Consider the following 18,376-nt stretch of genomic DNA (forward strand, 5'->3'; position numbering starts at 1 on the left):
GTGGTGGACAAACACCGTGTGCGTGGGTTTTCTCGGGGTTCTCCCGTCCCATTTCATTCATTTCTCATAATCACCGTCTCCTTTAGCCTAACCGGCATAAGCGTGGGACGTAAAACTCAAAGATTTCATTTTTTGAAGTTATATGAAACCTGGGACTGTTTGAATACTTTATCGATTCATTGTATATTGTGGTAAAGAAGGACGGTCATCCTAAAATAAGTTTTTCGGCATATAAGGGCCATAAAGGTGTAAAGCCATTCAAATCTCTGATTCACGAACAGACGACTTTTATTTGAACTTTGTATCTTTTAACAGAAGACTATAATTTAAACCATTGAACTATGCCATACAAGAATGTAGTCTTACAAAATCTAACACTAATTTGTGGTTATCCTATATCTGAGTGAAAAGTGCGACGATACACTAGATATTTATAAGATATATTTAAATAATAATAATAATAATAATAATAATAATAATAATAATAATAATAATCTGAATTTCAGTGAGAGATAATAGTTCTCGACTCTTAATGCTATGTTACCTTCATGTATCTTGATGAAATTTCTAATAAAATTAGGTCAATAAATATATATATATATATATATATATATATATATATATATATATATATATATATATATATATATATATTTTAAATTTTTGTTTTCAGTGTAAAATAAACGATGAACACCTTTCTCAGTGGACTTTTCTGGGCATTTTTCTCTGTGATATTTGCAACAATGATTCTGATTATGGTGCATAAAATAAGAAGGCGAAAAGTTGTTCAGTTGATCGAGAAAATTCCGGGACCACCAACAAATCCATTGATGGGAAATATTCAGCAATTTCTTACATTGTCTAGACAAGGTAAGTTGTTAACATAAAGAAATAATAATAATTATAATTATAATTTATTTTCGAACTGGGGGGCGCGATGGCTCAGTGGTAGAACGTTCACCTCTGGTGCCTGGGGTCCCGGGTTCGATTCCAGCCCCCGCCAAGTGAACTTTGTGGTGGACAAACACCGTGCTCGTGGGTTTTCTCGGGGTTCTCCCGTTTCCTCCCACTTTCTTCATTCCACCATTTCACTCATCTCTCATCATCACCGTCTCCTTTAGCCTAACCGGCATAACCGTGGGACGTAAAACTCAAAGATTTCATTTCATTTTTTTAAAATTTTCGAACTGCATACATGGTGCATCTATTCTGCCTACTATCTATGTAATGATCTACCATGTTATACCATGTGATGTATAATAACAATACATCCCTATATAATCCTTTGAATAATAATAATACCACCAAAGTCCAGTACTTAAAAATGATAAATACAAACTAGTGGGATCGACAAATTAGAATGAATGTAATAGTACCTGCGAACAGAGCCGATATCACTATTATCAATAAAATGAACCAAGAAGTAACTCTCATTGATGTAGCAGTACCATTGACTCGTAACTTGTACAACATTCAGTACGAAAATAAGCAAGTATAAAGACCTGGGTGGCGAAATCAAAAAGTAATGGAAATGTCAGAAAGTTACAGTGAAACCAATCATTATTTCAGCTACAGCAATTGTCCCTAAAAGTACTGTGACGCAACTTGAATACATAAACGCTAAACATCTAACAAAAATTAGTAATTCTAGACATCTGTCATATGGTCAGAAAGCTTTTTTGAGAAGAAGAACTCTTCAAATAATCTGCCAGAAACGGGCGTCACCGGTTTAAACAGACATACAGCAATAATAATAATAATAATAATAATAATAATAATAATAATAATAATAATAATAATACAGGATGAGCACAAAAAACAGTCCCTGATTTCGAAAAGTTAACTTTAATACCAAAAGGACTAATCTTGGTTAATTTTTTACAATATTTCATAAGCCGAAAAAGATTTTGATAATGTTGATTGGAATTAGGGATGCACGCGAGACAAGACGAGACGAGAAATGGAAAAGTCTTGTCTCATCTCGCAGCGTCAAATGTTGGTCTCGTCTCGCGTCCCGTCTCGTCTCGCAAATGTGAAGTCTCGTCTCGCGTCTCGCATAAAATTTTGAGTCTCGTCTCGCGCGAGACTTTCTCGCATGGTCTCGCAGTCTCGCATATATTCTGGGTCAAAATTTTGCAGTGTGTTATTCTATGGCTGTTAATGAATGATGACGTGATATTCTGTCCGAAGGCAGGTATTTGACCTAAAAGTCCCTTGGCAAGGTGAATCCATGGTGGTTTGCCATTGTTTTCCATGGGATGAATGTTTATAACATCCTAAGGAGACGGAACCTAGAGTTCAACATGGTATCCGAACTTGTGTCCCCTCCGCTCCAATTTAAAGGAAAAGCTGTGCTGGAATTTGATTGCTGGACCATTAATTTTCGACAGATTAATAGCATAATTTACAGCAAAACCAGCATAAATTGTTACTGGATCCAACATTGTTTTCCAGCTTAGAGGTCTCCAGCAATATTTTCCAGTATGCCATGCGGGCACATTTTTGCTCCGAAAAAAAAGTCGCCAATGTAATTAGGATATAAAGAATATAACGTTTCCGTATATGTTTTTCTGAACTCATTCAACCAAACCCGGATCCTTTTACTATATCTATATTATGTAAATTGCTTCGTCTTTATTTAACCGGATTTCAACCATGTCTTTGCCTGCTTCTAATCCGAGGAATGCTCTAACGTCACAATATCCAAAATTGACACGGACTGTTCCCTTAGAATAGGTTTGAACTTTCTTCTCAGAAAGTTTAAACTCTCTAACATTAAATTTGTGGAAGCAGCAGAGAAAATTTAAAAATACGTTACTTGTGTAGGAGAGCAGTGCTGCCATCTATTGTCGCCTATCTCCCTTTACACCAATCACCAAGGAATAACATTACTTGTGTCAACGGACTTGTGGATAACGCAGAACTAACTGTAGTGTTGCCAGAATTCGCATTTTATCAACTTTCGCTTTCAACTTATATAGTGCTGCCAGATCTAGAAAATAAATTTATTGACAGATATAGGGCCAATCCTACCATCTCCCACCAAACCTATAGGGCCATCCTACCAAACCAGTGTGTGAACTTCCGAACTAGAGGGGGATGTTTTTGATAAATATATGGAAAGAAAATACTTATTCCATGTAAAAATATCATGTTATTTCTGCGAGCCGGGCCGGGGATAAACTTTGATTAGAGGGGATTTCCCCGCCATCCCCCAACATTAATCGCTAGTAGTAATGTGAAAAAGACAGAAACAACAGAAATATCACATTTCGAAGCAATAGGGAGTCTTATTCGGTTTTCAGACCAAAAACAGAAGTTCATGTATTCGTGCGCGCCCGCATGTATGTTTGTGTTGCAAAATAAAGTCCTAAATCGATGCTGTAATAAATTTCCAATTTACAAAGTTTTTCTTTTTTAATGATGTTTAGAAACTAAAAAAAGGCTTTAATTCTGAAAATCAACCTTGAATAATAATATTAAAGATGATAAAAATAATCTGCAATAATAATAAATCTCATAAAATGTCTATTGTCCCAATCACTTTTTTGTTCCTGGAGGCATTAACGCTCAACTTAGAAAACTCAATAAATGTAAAATCACTAAATATACAATTAAATGTAATTCATAAATGTTGCGAGACTGCGAGAAGTCTCGCGAGACTTAACCGAGTCTCGTCGAGCGTCTCGTCTCACATGGTTTAGTCTCGTCTCGCATAAAATTTTCAGTCTCGTCTCGTGTCTCGTCTCGCAAATGCGAGATGCGAGACGGGACGAGACTTCTCGCGTCTCGCGTGCATCCCTAATTGGAATTATAAACACTCGATGTACGCGCAACGTGTTACACGGGAAACATCGAAACGTTAATCCAGCTTCAAGCATTGTGAAACGTAACTGGTGCAATGAAGTCGGCAGATGCATGGATGCGTTCTTGAAGATTATTCAGAATTTTGGGTCGTGGACGTACACTAGTGTCCAAAATTATTGTCGCATGTCTATAAATATGTTGTTGTAGAAATATAATTTAATAACGAATTCATCCGGTATTTCTTATAATGTTAGTATGTGTATAATCGGCAAAGAGATGTACCTGGCAAATTTCATGTCAAAAGAGCAGTAAATAAGAACAATAAAACGAAAATAAAACTTTCTTCTCTATTTAGCAACATTTTGTTTTACTCATTCGAATTGTCATATTTATAATTCTTTTTGTATGAAATTTACCACAAATATACATTTCTCAATTATACACATAGTATCAGTATTAAAAGTACCCTGCAAAATCATTATCAAATTATATTCTTACAAGAAAACATTTATAGACAGTGGCGTACTTAAAGGGGGCTTCCGAGCTTAAGCCCCCCTCCTTGAAATCTTACTTACTATAGTAACGTAAATAAGATATCTTGCAGAATTTTCATATTTCCAGGCAAAGCCCTCCCCGAAAGCTAGCAAAGCCCCCCCGAAACAAAATCGTAAATACGCCACTGGTTATGCATATGTGACAATCATTTTGGACATGAGTGTACATACACTTTGCACTTCGGAAACCTACAAAGGTGGAAGTTACACACAGTTCAGTCCGGTGATCGTGGGAGCTACTTACAAAACTAATGATCATTGTGTCGAACTCTTCTTCTGATACTGATCTATGTATAAGGCTATATGTTATGTTGTGAAGAAAGATATAGAAATACTACGTAACGTATACTAATACCTTAAAATAGTAAAATTGAAAGTCGGGATATTTTAGCATCCCGAGAGAGCCATGTTGGAATGAAAAAAATGTTCTCCGAAATCGGGAGGCATGATTACCCTGCAGCAGAATATTAATAAGAAAAAAATGTTGAAAACGAACGGTATGACTTATAGCGGCATGAGAATTAGTTTCTTTTACATTTCGTCGGAAGTTAGGCATGAAAATTTGTCTAAATGGTATTATTTAATTCAATTCTGTGTTATATATCAACTTGTAGTCTATAGTCTAATCTTTGCATTATAGTTAAACAAATTTTTTATTATCTTAATTCTATCAGTGGCGTTTTCTTGGTGTTACCGCGTTTACCGGCGGTAAACAAATAGTCGAAACATTTTTTTAAAAAATAAAATTGACACTCCAAGTACAAATAAAAATGCCTCGTGGCTTTAATTATATGTGTTCACTGCGCTTCGGTACAAAATTGAAATACCAGGATTACCTAGCGGATACAAGAATCTGTTGAATTTGCCGGAGGAAGGAGCGAACAACCATCTTGTCAACATCCATCTGAGTAAGCAGCATGGAAAGTAACACTAGACCAAGGATCTTATAAAATAGAGGATCTGCCCTTACAACAAAATCTTGAAGCCATACGTCACAGTTTCGCCATCCCTACACTGCCCACTCCGCCCAATAGGATCGCAATGTTTTGAGCCAACAATCATGACGGAAACGAAAGTAGCCAATCAGACGATGCAATAAACGAGAGTAGCCAATCAGACGTGCCGATGCTCGGTTGTTTTTTGGCTTCATTGATTAAATAGGATGAAGATACATATGGGCAGATCCTCTATTTATAACATCCTTGCACTAGACGCATGGAACTGAACGTGGAATCTGTGGCGAAGTTTACCGCCGAAGCTTGCGAGAACCTAAGGCTTCTGCTATACAATCCTTGCGAAGGGAGAAGCAGTTGTAGTCGTTGTCACGACATGTTATGAACACATAGTACTCACCAGCAGACGACGAGGAATCTGCTCCTTTCCTCCCTACACAAGGTAAATAATTATATGAGAATTTAGCATGTTTTAATGTATTAATTAAAATTTGTGTTCTGTAATACCTACTTTGGAAGCTGTAAAATACAAAATTAAAAAGTAAAATAAATAAAACGAAGAAATATGAAAACTACGACGACCTAATCAGTAGCGTCATTTCACATTTGGCTTGGGGAGGAAAAAACCCTTGATATAAGTAAAATTTCGCGGTTTTCACTGACTTATTACTATTCTATTGATAAAATCTATATAAATCTCAAACTCAGGGGAGGGGGCAAATGCCCCTCCCTGCCCCCCTAAATGACGCCCCTGAACCAAATTGCTTTTCGTACGATGTTTTTCATACGACAGGTCACTCGTGTTTTGTTTCTATACTACTATAGGTTCCTTCTCCGACATTGACTTTCTTCAAAATGGAACAGGTGGGGGCGGAAGTTCTTTAACAGCAGAAGATGTGCTAGGATTGTGCCATTTAGGTGTCCCAGCTACTTTTTAGGTACCCGACACTTGGCACATATGATATTCATGTACTAAGTATGTACTTCAGCTACCTACAGTTTTAGGTACTTGTTACACCTAATTGATTTTGCAACTATGTACCACAACTATAGCATTTATATACCTGGCTCGGTTTCGTACTCTAACAGTCATTTGTTTTTATGTCGTCACTTGGGACATATATTGGTCATGTTCTAGGTACTTTTTTTTAGGTACATACTGTTTCAGATACCCTAACAGTACAAGATGTGCTACGCATGCGCCATTTAGATGTTCTAAATTCGTCTCCCACATTTGATGCATTTGTTGCTTCTTTTTCTATGCGATTGTGTACTAGAAGCAATAAACGCATCAACTTTATTAGATGGCAACTGTCGCCGATCATTTGAAAGTGAATATGGAAGAACGATGAAAGAAAGTAAATAGACACTTGTCAATTTGTTATAAAATTAAAGTACATGGCGAGCAGATTTTATCTGATCCCAAACGGTTATAGCCAAATATATGCGGTTAAAGGAGTACTCTGATTAGCCGAATGCAGAAGACCTCAACAATTTACCCCTCTACAAGCGACGTTCTTTTCATCGCCTTTATGGTGAAGTCGGAAGAGCACGCGCTAGTAATCCAAAGGTGGTGGTTCGCGCCCACCCTAAGGTAGCCCTACATTTTTTTTTACTAGTTTAAGGTGGTGTTTAGACTCATCTTAATGTGAACATATTACGTATATAGGCAATTTAACATATTTTGGGGGAGTGATTTTGTGGTTCATTGAGGCTTACGGCATGGGAAACATACCTAGAACGTACTAGGCACGTTCCCCAGATACATGTCAGGCATGTGCCTAGAGGCGGACATATACTGTGACTATCACTTGGCATCCATTTGATTCTGTCTCAGATGTATATAAGGCGCATACTGGACACATTCCCATGTTCCTGAGGGAACATGATAGGCATATGAATGCTATGTAATTGTGCTGTTAGGGTAGAAAGGTGCGAGACGAAGAAAAAATTTTAAAAAATCAGTAGAGTAGCATTTGTGACTGTAAGCATCAATTATGATTGAGCGGTGAAATAGTGAGCGTTTTTTTTTTTTTTTTTTCCTCTTTGGTTTGTTTCCATAGTGTAGAAGCAATAATATTGAATTTAAGTTGAACTTTGAAAAACAAATACGGTGTGAAATGAGACAGAATGTACGCTTCGAATTTTATGATGGTGCTATTCAGAACTTTACAATGGAAGTCTCGGGTTCGATTCCTGGCTGGATCTCAGGTAAGCTTTAGGTTCACGTCTCATATAGCCTCGCTGCTGAAAGAAACGCTAAACTCAAAATCAAATCAAATCAAACGAACTTTACGAAAAAGACCAGAAGATTCAACTCAAATAATTATAAGTGATTACAGGAAAGTAAGAAGAAACAGACTTCACAGTTTATGATAAATTATTACCTATTTTATTGTGTCAACCAGCCAATACACAGTATTCCATTTTGTTTATTTATTTTTGTGTTTAATGTCCAACGATTATTCACCGAGGTTAAAGAATACGGTAAAGTTAATGATAAACTAAAGGATGGAATGAAAAAAGTGAGAAGGAAACGGCAAAATCCAGAGGGAACACACAGTGCTGGTCCAGCACAAAGCCCACTTGGCGGGCGGGATAGAACCAGGAACTCAAACACCAGAAGAGAGCGTTCTACTATTGATCTACTGTGGTTCTTTATCTATTTGTGACTGAACCTAACATAAACTAGGTTATAATTAGCCAATACATTGCGAATACAATTTTTGGGTAAGTATTCAGTTAAGATGCTCAGAAATATGGAATATAGTAAGAAATGATCTTGTGCAGTTAAGATATTATCCTATACAACTTGCGGTAAACATTAACAAATTACCAGGATACGCCACTGAATTCTACTTACCGTCGAAGAATCTTCCATGTCCCTCTCCCGGCCCAAAAATAAGCAAATCCTGGAATAACACCCTTGATGAAGAATGAACTCTATACAATAAAATTCTAACAAGATATGCAATAAATCATATATTTTATGTTCAAAATTATGAAACTGGTTACGTGTTGGCAAAAGTATGTTGATTGCCAGGATGATTATGTGTGAAAATAATTTATGTGCTATCTTGATTAAAGTTCTAGCATGTATTTTTTTTATATGGATAACTTGAATTGTTTTCTTAATTTTAAAAAAAAATATATCGAAGGAATTACTTTACAGCACGCCCTTGCAAATTGCTCAAAATCTATTACACGTCGAAGTTAGTAACAAATACTTTAGTTAAGACAACATGTTCTGCCATAAACTTATTTTGGAATTTTTCTTTCCGCTCAACATTAAAGCATGACCTTAGTTTATGATGAATTACTGCTCTAATAAACTCTCTTTTCTTATTACAAAAGAGATCATGAACGTTTATGACAAATAATTAACCTCCAACTTATGTATTTCAATGTTGCAATATCTTAACATTCACTGCTCATATTTGTACATAATGATAGAGTATGATAGGAAAGAGTTAACAGTAAGAAACTTCTAGCGCAATTACAACATTCACAAACATAAAGCAAGGCAAGGTCGAATCTTCATTTAGAGTTCTCATATTTAAATATACATATTAATGGCTAATTTCCTGTGATGGTAAATCTTTACAACAACCTCTTAAAGAAGAAGAAAATACTACATTACAATAGGAGTTTTAGGTTCTATCTATAGGTTATATTTTTATTCACTAAAGCTGTAAGTTTGCACACCAATAGTAACATTCAGTGGCGTATTTAGGATTTTGTTTCGAGGGTCGCGGGCTATTCATAACACATCAAGAAGCAGTTATATTTTTCCTTTTAACTCTTTAAAACCCAAATGCACAAGATTTTCATTGCGGAAAGAGAGGAAGAATTGCCGACCTGAGTTTGAGAATTAAATATATTTTAATCGATTGTCTATTAATATACTAGGAAAAATCGTGAAACTCATATGTCGGTCTTCTGGTGCTTGGGGTCCCATGTTCGATCCCAACTCGCGCCAAGTGAACTCCGTGGTGGACAAACAACGTGTGCGTGGTTTTCTCGGGGTTCTTCCGTTTTCCCCACCTTTTTCATTCCACCATTTCATTCACTATTTCATCATCACCGTCTCCTTTAGCCTAACCGGCATAACCGTGGGACGTAAAACTCAAAGATTTCATTTTCCGTATGTCGGTAGAGGATCTTTAACTCCTCCCCAGGCAAATCTGAATAGACGCTCTTACAAACACACTTTGAATATTTGTAATCTTATTTCAACTTAAATGATTTCATATTAGAAAAAATTGAAATATTCAGTTTTATCTGTGTACGTTTTACCTGAAAGAAGATATTGAGACAAGTTGAAGCTGAAATATATTGATTGCAGTTATAATGCCCTTGAATTGCAGTCTGGTGAATCTTAATGTGATATGATACACACAAAAATTTACCTGTGAATCTAACCTTTCATTCTTATCATAGAACAAAAGGAAGCATCCTCTTGGCCCACCTAATTTCCCGGGCTACTTATTCCCCCCCTCTTGATTTTCTTTAATTCAAATATTTAAATTTCTTTATAATTAAACGATGTAAATATCCCTTTGCTATAATAACTAAAGTCCCGTTATGTTGATATCCGTGTAAGTTGGTGTGGAACACCAGTTTCACTTATCAGCTCCTCTTAGTTTTGGTATTACTGAGGACGGCCGACTTGAATCACAACTAACAACGGTCGAAAGTATAATAGGAGAAACGGAAGAAAGTAATAACTAAGGAAAAGAAACAGAAGAGTAGAATGGACGAAAGAAAGAAAAAAAGAACGCAGCTTACATGGAATGAAATTTGACAAATGCAGAACAAAGAGCATAAGAAAATGGAAAGTCAATGAAGTCTTAGAAATGGTAAGAATGTATGTACATGGAATGCGAAAAACTAACAAATTTATATCAGGGGGGGATTGAGCCGAAGAGGCCCCCTGAATACGCCACTTGTAATACAGGGTGCGGCACGTAAAACCGGCCCGTCGTAATATTCTGGTATATTGTGTTTTTGGCAACACTTAAATAATCTACCTTCCTACCAAGAGATGGCGTGTTGAGGTCGGGTCGACTTACGTGACCTGCAGCAGTCACGTGCAGCCGCAGCCAGTGAAACTTGTCGAAACCAGTTGAGAAAAAGGCCTCGTTGTGTTAAGCCGGGTGAGTGTCAGTGTGTGATAATGCCGTATTCGATACCCGAGCATTGTTGAAGGGTTCATTCTCACTGGATCTTTTGTGAAAACAAAGAATTTGTTTCGGGAGAAATTTCCAGGACTTTCTCCATAGAAACCCAACTCTCTTACGCATAACTGTTGATGGTTACCCTGTACGCCCTTCCACCACTGCTACCTATCTAGGCGTGGTTTTCGATTCAAAGCTCAGCTGGAATGCTCACTTGAAAAAACTAACGGACAAGGCCAATCTTAGATTAAATCTTTTGCGACGCCTCACAGGAACAACTTGGGGACTTAAAGCCGATATTTTGCTTCACACTTACAAAGCATTCCTCCGTCCGATCCTTACTTTTGGGCATACCGCTTGATGCAATGCTTCTGTTTCTTTTTATGAAAAGCTCAGCATACTGGAACGACATGCTGTTCGACTGGCGTATCGAATTAAACTTCCATATCCGACGTGGCTCACGTATGAATATATAGACTTTCCTAAGATCACCGAGCATCTCGCACAACTTCGCCTTAGGTACATAACCTCTCGCATCCAAACAGGCCATCCGCTATTCTTGGATATACTTCACACCGACTCACTTACCGACGCAGCATATCGATACAAACACTCACCTTTAAATATCTTCATATCTATGTATGTGAAACACGAACATCTTCGTGCGGCTGAAAGGGAAATATATGAAGTATATGTCATTGACCATCATCTTCCTCATCTCTTTCCATCTTAGCACAGAGATCCTCTTCATCACTAACAAGGGCTTCCCAATGTGTTCATTAGTCCCGAGCCGCTCCGGGACAGAAGATTTAACCCTGCATCTGTCTTGCTAATATAAATCTGTTTTTGACGTGTAAGTACTTCACCTTATTTTTGATAATCATCATTATTCTTTATTCTATTATATTTATTATATATTGTGATTTCTATTCGTATCTTAGCACCTCAATAATATATCTGCACTTTTCTATTATATATTATTTCAGAAACAATTTATGAATTTATTATGCATTTAATAATATTTGTGTTTATGATTACTGCACTTTGCCCATATATAATTACCTTGAACTCAATAGTGATACTCTAAACTCCATGCCAAAGAGAGGGCGTAACCCTCTAATGGCAGGGAGTGGGAACTTATTTTCTACATGATGAAACTTAATTGATGAATAAAGATTTCACTATGTTACCCTATTCCCATACCCCTAAAAAAAAAAAAAATCCAGGACTTTCTGTTCCAGCAAAAAGCACCATTCAGGAATTGATTGAAAAATGGCGGCGTACAGGATCGGTTCAAAATGCTCCCAGGAACAGACGACCATCTGTCTGCACACCTGAATTAAAGATGCAGGTGGAGGAGATAATGACAAGAAGTCCTCGAAAGTCAACCAGGAGATTGAGTCAACAGGTTCATGCGAGTGAGAGAAGTTGCAGACGTGTGTTCACTTTATGTGTTCACTTTACGGGCCGGTTTTACGTGCCGCACCCTGTATTTTAATACACAAAAATGTATTTGTGCTGTAGTTAAACGTTAGAGAATGTAATTTGACGATGTTGAAAACTACATTTTTTTCTAAGAATCATTGATTTACATCGGGAATTATTATTTCTGTTTTCTTTGAAATGAGCTCATATCCATTGCTTTTTCAAAATCAATTTATTTTAATATGAATTTTTTGTATTAGTTAAATTACATTTGATTACTGACATTTTGATTGACATTTTGAAGTCTATTTTGAGATACTAGCCCTATACAAGCCTACTATTACAATTTACTCCAAAATACAGAGTTGAAGTAACACCAGATATATATCAAAACTAAACACATCTACGGTAACACATAGCCATTGTGTTGAGTTAACACAGCTATTTTTAACTCTGTAGGAACACTCCTTATTGGACGTGCTCACATTTGATACTAGCAATGTGGTTTAAGAAGATGTGGTTCGAACTTCACGTGGAATAATATAATACTACAGTATGGTGTGGTATTTTAAAATATTTTCAAATCTTCATTATATCCGAAAATAACATTAGTCTATATATGAAAATATTGGGAACTTTTATATTTTTCATTACTTTGAAATTTTTGATAGGCCTATTAAATGTGGATATATTTTCGAAGGTCTACAGATGACTCACAAAATAGTTGACACTGGAAAACTATATGGAAAGGGAATCAACATTGTGGGTGAAACTAGGAACATGCTTCGATATTGAAATTGAATATTTGAACTAGAGGTTATTCATATAATCAAGCTAACATTCTCAAATATCGACTTCTTAATAAATTTTACTTATTTATTTATTTATTTATTTATTTATTTTTAAATTACAGGAATTTTTAAGAAGATAAATCAACTATGTGAATATTATTGGCCTATCTTTAGAACATGGGGTATTGCAACCCCTTTAGTTCATCCACTGAATCCAAAGGATATTGAGGTAATATATGTTTTGACTTTATCACTCTAACTACTATCCTACTTTTTAAATAGTACGTAAGTGAGTCTAAATAAAAATTAAATCATATTCCATAAGCCAGTAGTGGCGAAATGGCCGTTCGCAAATCAAATGAAAATAATATATCATTTGTTCCACTTTTAACTGCATAGATAACTGGGAGTGTGCAACTGAACACCAATAGTTTCACTTGTAACTGTGAAAATATTTTTCTCGAAAACTTTAGTTATTAAAACCTATTCCGCAAAGTAAGGTCGCTGAAACCGGCTGATTTTGTATACAAAAATTTAGATTTCATATGCACTGCAAGAAACAATAATGCTGTTAATACATCTCAATTTTAACATAAGCTAATGATCCCACCATTACTAATGCTCTAGCTTGTTATTGAAACATCAAGGGTTCGGTAATGTGGTTAACACAGGACCAGTGTTACCGGTTTAACACAGAGCCGGTGTGAAAATATCATAACGGTGGTGTTACAGAACTAAGTAATTGAGTGAAGGAATTCGGAAATAAGAATTACTCCGTGGGAGTCTTTCTATATATGTCATGTGTTGTTAGTAATACGTCAGGTAGCATTTGTGAACATAAGCCATTGAGATTAATAAGTGTGTTATTTGTCAGTGGTCAGCGAAGCCTTTCATTGGCTAAACATAATAACTTATTGAATGTACCACAACCACTTCAAAATTCTACATTATCCATTCTACCACTTATCCGACATATACATTTATACTGCAGTTGTAATCGTGCATATATCAAGCTTATCATAAATATCTAGTGAATAACATTGAACATTTGTATTAGTTTTTATTTTTTAGTACTGGCAACACTTTATGACATTTGACATTTATATACTAAGTAACGAAAATTTTTCAGTTGGTTTTTGACTGTATGAATTTTCTGAACATTTATATTAGTTTTATTGTTTGGTACTGGCAACACTTTATGACATTTGACATACTAAGTAACGAAAAGTTTTCAGGTAGTTTGTGACTGTATGAATTTTCTGACAATATTTACACGCGTAGAAGTTCTGCCAGCAGTTGTTCTCATGCTTACTATCTTCTTGTGGATTATATTTTGCACTTATAAATAATTTATGCCATACTTTATTATAACTCGTAAGAGTCATATCCGTTCAATAACGTGTTCAAATTATTGAACATACAGAAGTGTTCAAATTATTAGATTCAAGCTCGAAAACTGCAAAATTGATGTAGGAGAACTAATTTTAGAGTTCTAGAACATTTAATTTAATGGTTAAACCAAAAATGTAAGATTCTTCCTTTGTTTACTGTACAGTTGAAGTGGTGACATCACCGTTGAAACAGCAAATGGCATTAGTGAAGGGGGATATTCTGAAAGTAGTGTTTCAGTTGTAGATAACTATTGTAGTTCCTATCAATAAGTTACAGTCTGAAGTATTGTGGTTGCTGTCGTAAGAAATTAATGACATTCAAAGCGTTGAACAGTTCGAATGGGCCAATTTAAAATGATCTCTAATGTGTTTCGTGTATCAATCTTTTATACTGTGTAGTCCTGTAATTGCAGCATAATGGGAAAAGCAAAAGACCTTTCTTCGCTTAAAATGGGAGTTAGCAAAATACTTCTGGTGGAAATAAGATATACACGGCAATACTTTGCTAATAGAGTTGAGATCGAAGAAAAATCTGTGAGTAGAATCTCTGTTGAAATGAACAAGAGCCAAAATAGGATTGGGAAGTGTGAGCGAAAACCAAAGCTATCGCTAAGAGGTATCAGGAAACTAAAAAAATAAGCTCTGGGAAACTGAAGTGCAGCTTCTAATAGACTTAGCATATAAATGGCTGAGTATGGCGCAGACATTTGGCCTGAAAGTGTTCGAAGGATTCTTTGTGCCGAGGGAATAAAAGCACACGGTCAAGAAAGAAAACAAAAATTAGAGTCTACTCCAATCATGGCAAAGAAGCGGCTCGAATGGGCACGAGGCGTAGAATAGTGGACTGCTTATGATTGGAGAATAGTGTGTTTCAGTGATGAATCATGTATCTTTGTGTTTGATGAATGTTCACAATATGTGTGACGTTGACCTGGGAGGAATTCAAGTTGGGATGTCTTTAATAAATCGTGAAGCATCCTACTTCAGTCATGGTCTGGGATATGATCTCTGTTTTCGGGCCAGGAAGACTGTATATAGTAGAGAGAACAATGAAGCACGACCAATACCTACAAGTTCTTCAAGAAGAATTGCTTTCCCAGACTGCACTCTGGATGACGTACAATTCATCTTTATGCATGATGGAGCCCCATGCCACCGGGCTAAAGCTGTGAGAAAATTCTTCGAGGACAACGAAATTAGTGTTCTTCGGTGGCCAGGTACTAGTCCTGATATGAACCCGATTGAAAACTTTTGGAGCTTCATGAAAGAAAAGCTAGAGAAGAATCACGTAAGAAGCAAACGGACGCCATTAGGATTCCACAAATAATAAAAGACTTAATAAAGAATAAGGGATTTCTTAAGAAATGTTAAATTGTTTGTGAGAGATAATTTTCTTGTAAGTATTCCATTTATTTTTTTCAATTTGTATATACACACTTTTATTATATTTGAATGTTACGTACGCATTTTTTATTGGTATTGAAAAGCATATGCCACACCCACTAGAAATTAGGACAGGGTTACGAAGTAGTAGTTTGAACTAAGTTCGAACGTATTTTCTCACGTAATATTGTAAGAACAGTAAAATATTCAGAAACTAAATGTTGAGTCTAATAATTTGAACACGTCTGTAGAATTTGGTTTTGCTAAAGTAGTAGCAATGGTGTGTTAGTAAAATGACTTCTGGTCATGCCAGGTAGTTGATTTAACGACTCCCAGTTTAACATTATACTTCAAAATGCAATAGAATTGAATTAGCTCCAGGCTTGAGTCAAAATTTAACACAGCTCGGATAACAGAACCTCTGTGTTAAATTGACACGAGGTCAATTTTTTAACTGTCTAATTACTTTCAAATTTTCGTAGATCAGTTTTTTTTTATTGTCGTAGACACATGAAACATGAATCAGAATAGAACAAAGTTTTATTAAATCTTAAATGCTTAAATCAAACACAGAGCATTTGACGTTTATGTTTCACATCTATACTATTTTCTGTTTCTCTGTTCCCTTGTAATTTTTTGCCACATATTTATATTTTTTAATAAGGAAAGTGGAGAAAAAATAACAATGATTTGGACCTCGATAACTCGAAATTTTTGATAACTCCAATTTTTTAAAATTCCCTTGAACTCTCCATAGAACACTCAATGTTAAAAAACCTCTGTAAGTCGAATGTTTAAAACTTACAACCTCGACAAGTCGAATTTTAAGGGTTTGATAATCACATTTAAAAACCTACGGTAACTTGAAGTTTCGTATCTGTGAACCTTTACAAGTCGAAGTTTAACCTCTAAGTCGAATTTTGCTTGACTTGACCTCGGTAACTAAAATCTATAACTCTATGCTTTTACGTCATGCAATTGTTGCTAGTTTTGTCATTGTTGCTAATGTGCATTGCAATTGTGTTTTACACATGTCTAGTATTTTATGTTTACTAGTAATCTTATTTAAGTTAAGAAACTTACACAACTTCCAGTTGTAGAGGTTCAAACTTTGAGTTATAGAGATTGAATGAACAAAAGTTCAAGTTATAGAGATTGAATGAACAAAACTTCGAGTTATAGAGGTTGAATGGATAAAAGTTTGAGTTATACACAATGAATGAACAAATCTTCGAGTTATAGAGGTTGAATGGATAAAAGTCTGAGTTATACACAATGAATGAACAAATCTTCGAGTTCTAGAGGTTGAGTGGATAGAAGTTTGAGTTATATGCAATGAATGAACAAATCTTCGAGTTATAGAGGTTGAATGGATAAAACTCTGAGTTATACACAATGAATGAACAAATCTTCGAGTTCTAGAGGTTGAGTGGATAGAAGTTTGAGTTATATGCAATGAATGAACAAATCTTCGAGTTATAGAGGTTGAGTGGATAAAAGCTTGGGTTATACACAATGAATGAACAAATCTTCGAGTTATAGATGTTGACTGGATTAAAGTCTGAGTTATATGCAATGAATGAACAAATCTTCGAGTTATAGAGGTTGAGTGAATAGAAGTTTGGGTTATATACAATGAATGAACAAATCTTCGAGTTATAGAGGTTGAATGGATAAAAGTCTGACCCTTATATACAATGAATGAACAAATCTTCGAGTTATAGAGATTGAATGGATAGAAGTTTGAGTTATACACAATGAATGAACAAATCTTCGAGTCATAGAGGTTCAATGGATAAAAGTTTGAGTTAAGGGAAGAACATAGACTGAAAGTATTTGAGAACAAGATCCTGAGACGAATTTCGAACCCAAGAGGAACGGAAATGGGGAATGGCGAAAACTTCATAACGAGGAACTAGATAATTTATACGGTTTACTCAACATTGTTGGAGTCATCAAGTCTAGGAGGCTTAGTTGGGCAGGTCATGTAGCTAGGATGGAAGAAAGTAGAAACGCTTTCATAGGAATGCGCACGAGTCGAGTCGAATCGAGATTTAAGCCTGTCTCGATTCGCCTCGAGAAAATGTTGTCTCGACTCGAAAATATGTTTCTATCTCGACTCGTGTCTCGACTCGACAGTTTCTGTCTCGTCTCGACTCGAATTCGAGTCGAGACAAAATATACGAATTAAAAAATATACGCACATATTAGCCAGAACATTATAACTACCTACCTAATTGTCAGTATGTCCTCCTTTGGCACGGATAACAACGGCAAATGTTCTTCGCATGAATGTAATGATCCTTTGTAGGTCGCTGGAGAGAGTTTGCTCCACATGTGAGTTTGATAAAAGTTCGAATTATATACAATGAATGAACAAATCTTCGAGATTTAGAGTTTGAATGAATAAAACTTCGAGTTCTAGAGGTTAAATGGATAAAACTTCTAGTTTTAGAGATTGAATAAATAAAATTTCGAGTTATAGAAGTTAAATGAATAAATGGTCGAGTTATAGAGGTTGAATGAATAAAACTTCGAGTTATAGATGTAATATAGTCACTTTTCATGAGGAACGTGGGACCTTGATATCTCGAATTTTCGCTATGGCTATTTTGATGACTCGAAAGTTAATAACTGGAATTTTTATCTATTCCCTTCATCTATTCAATGTGGGAGTAAATATATATATATATATATATATATATATATATATATATATATATATATATATATATATATATAACAGCATATGGCCAACTACTATTTGGTGAGTTTGGAGTTCTTGTAAATCTCAGTGGCATGTGCTTTAGGGATGCGCACGAGACAAGATTTGAGACTGTCTCGACTCGAAAATGTGCCGTAAAATTGATGTCTCGACTCGAAAAATATATATAT

At 35.6% G+C, this 18,376-nt stretch overlaps 1 protein-coding gene across 1 annotated transcript in view; it reads left to right on the forward strand.

Annotated features, from left to right (window-relative positions):
- Positions 1-18,376, forward strand: part of LOC145672402 (cytochrome P450 4C1-like) — a 160,135-nt gene that overhangs the window by 79,664 nt on the left and 62,095 nt on the right. Inside the window, exons 3-4 of the mRNA XM_081741557.1 lie at positions 674-870; positions 12,830-12,936. Of these exons, the coding sequence (XP_081597683.1) occupies positions 687-870; positions 12,830-12,936 (291 nt within the window). The 5' untranslated portion in view covers positions 674-686. The remainder of the gene's footprint in view (positions 1-673; positions 871-12,829; positions 12,937-18,376) is intronic.

This window comes from Thermobia domestica, chromosome 16 (assembly GCF_964235325.1).
Source record: "Thermobia domestica chromosome 16, izTheDome1.hap1.1, whole genome shotgun sequence".
Taxonomy (NCBI): Eukaryota; Metazoa; Arthropoda; class Insecta; order Zygentoma; family Lepismatidae; genus Thermobia; species Thermobia domestica.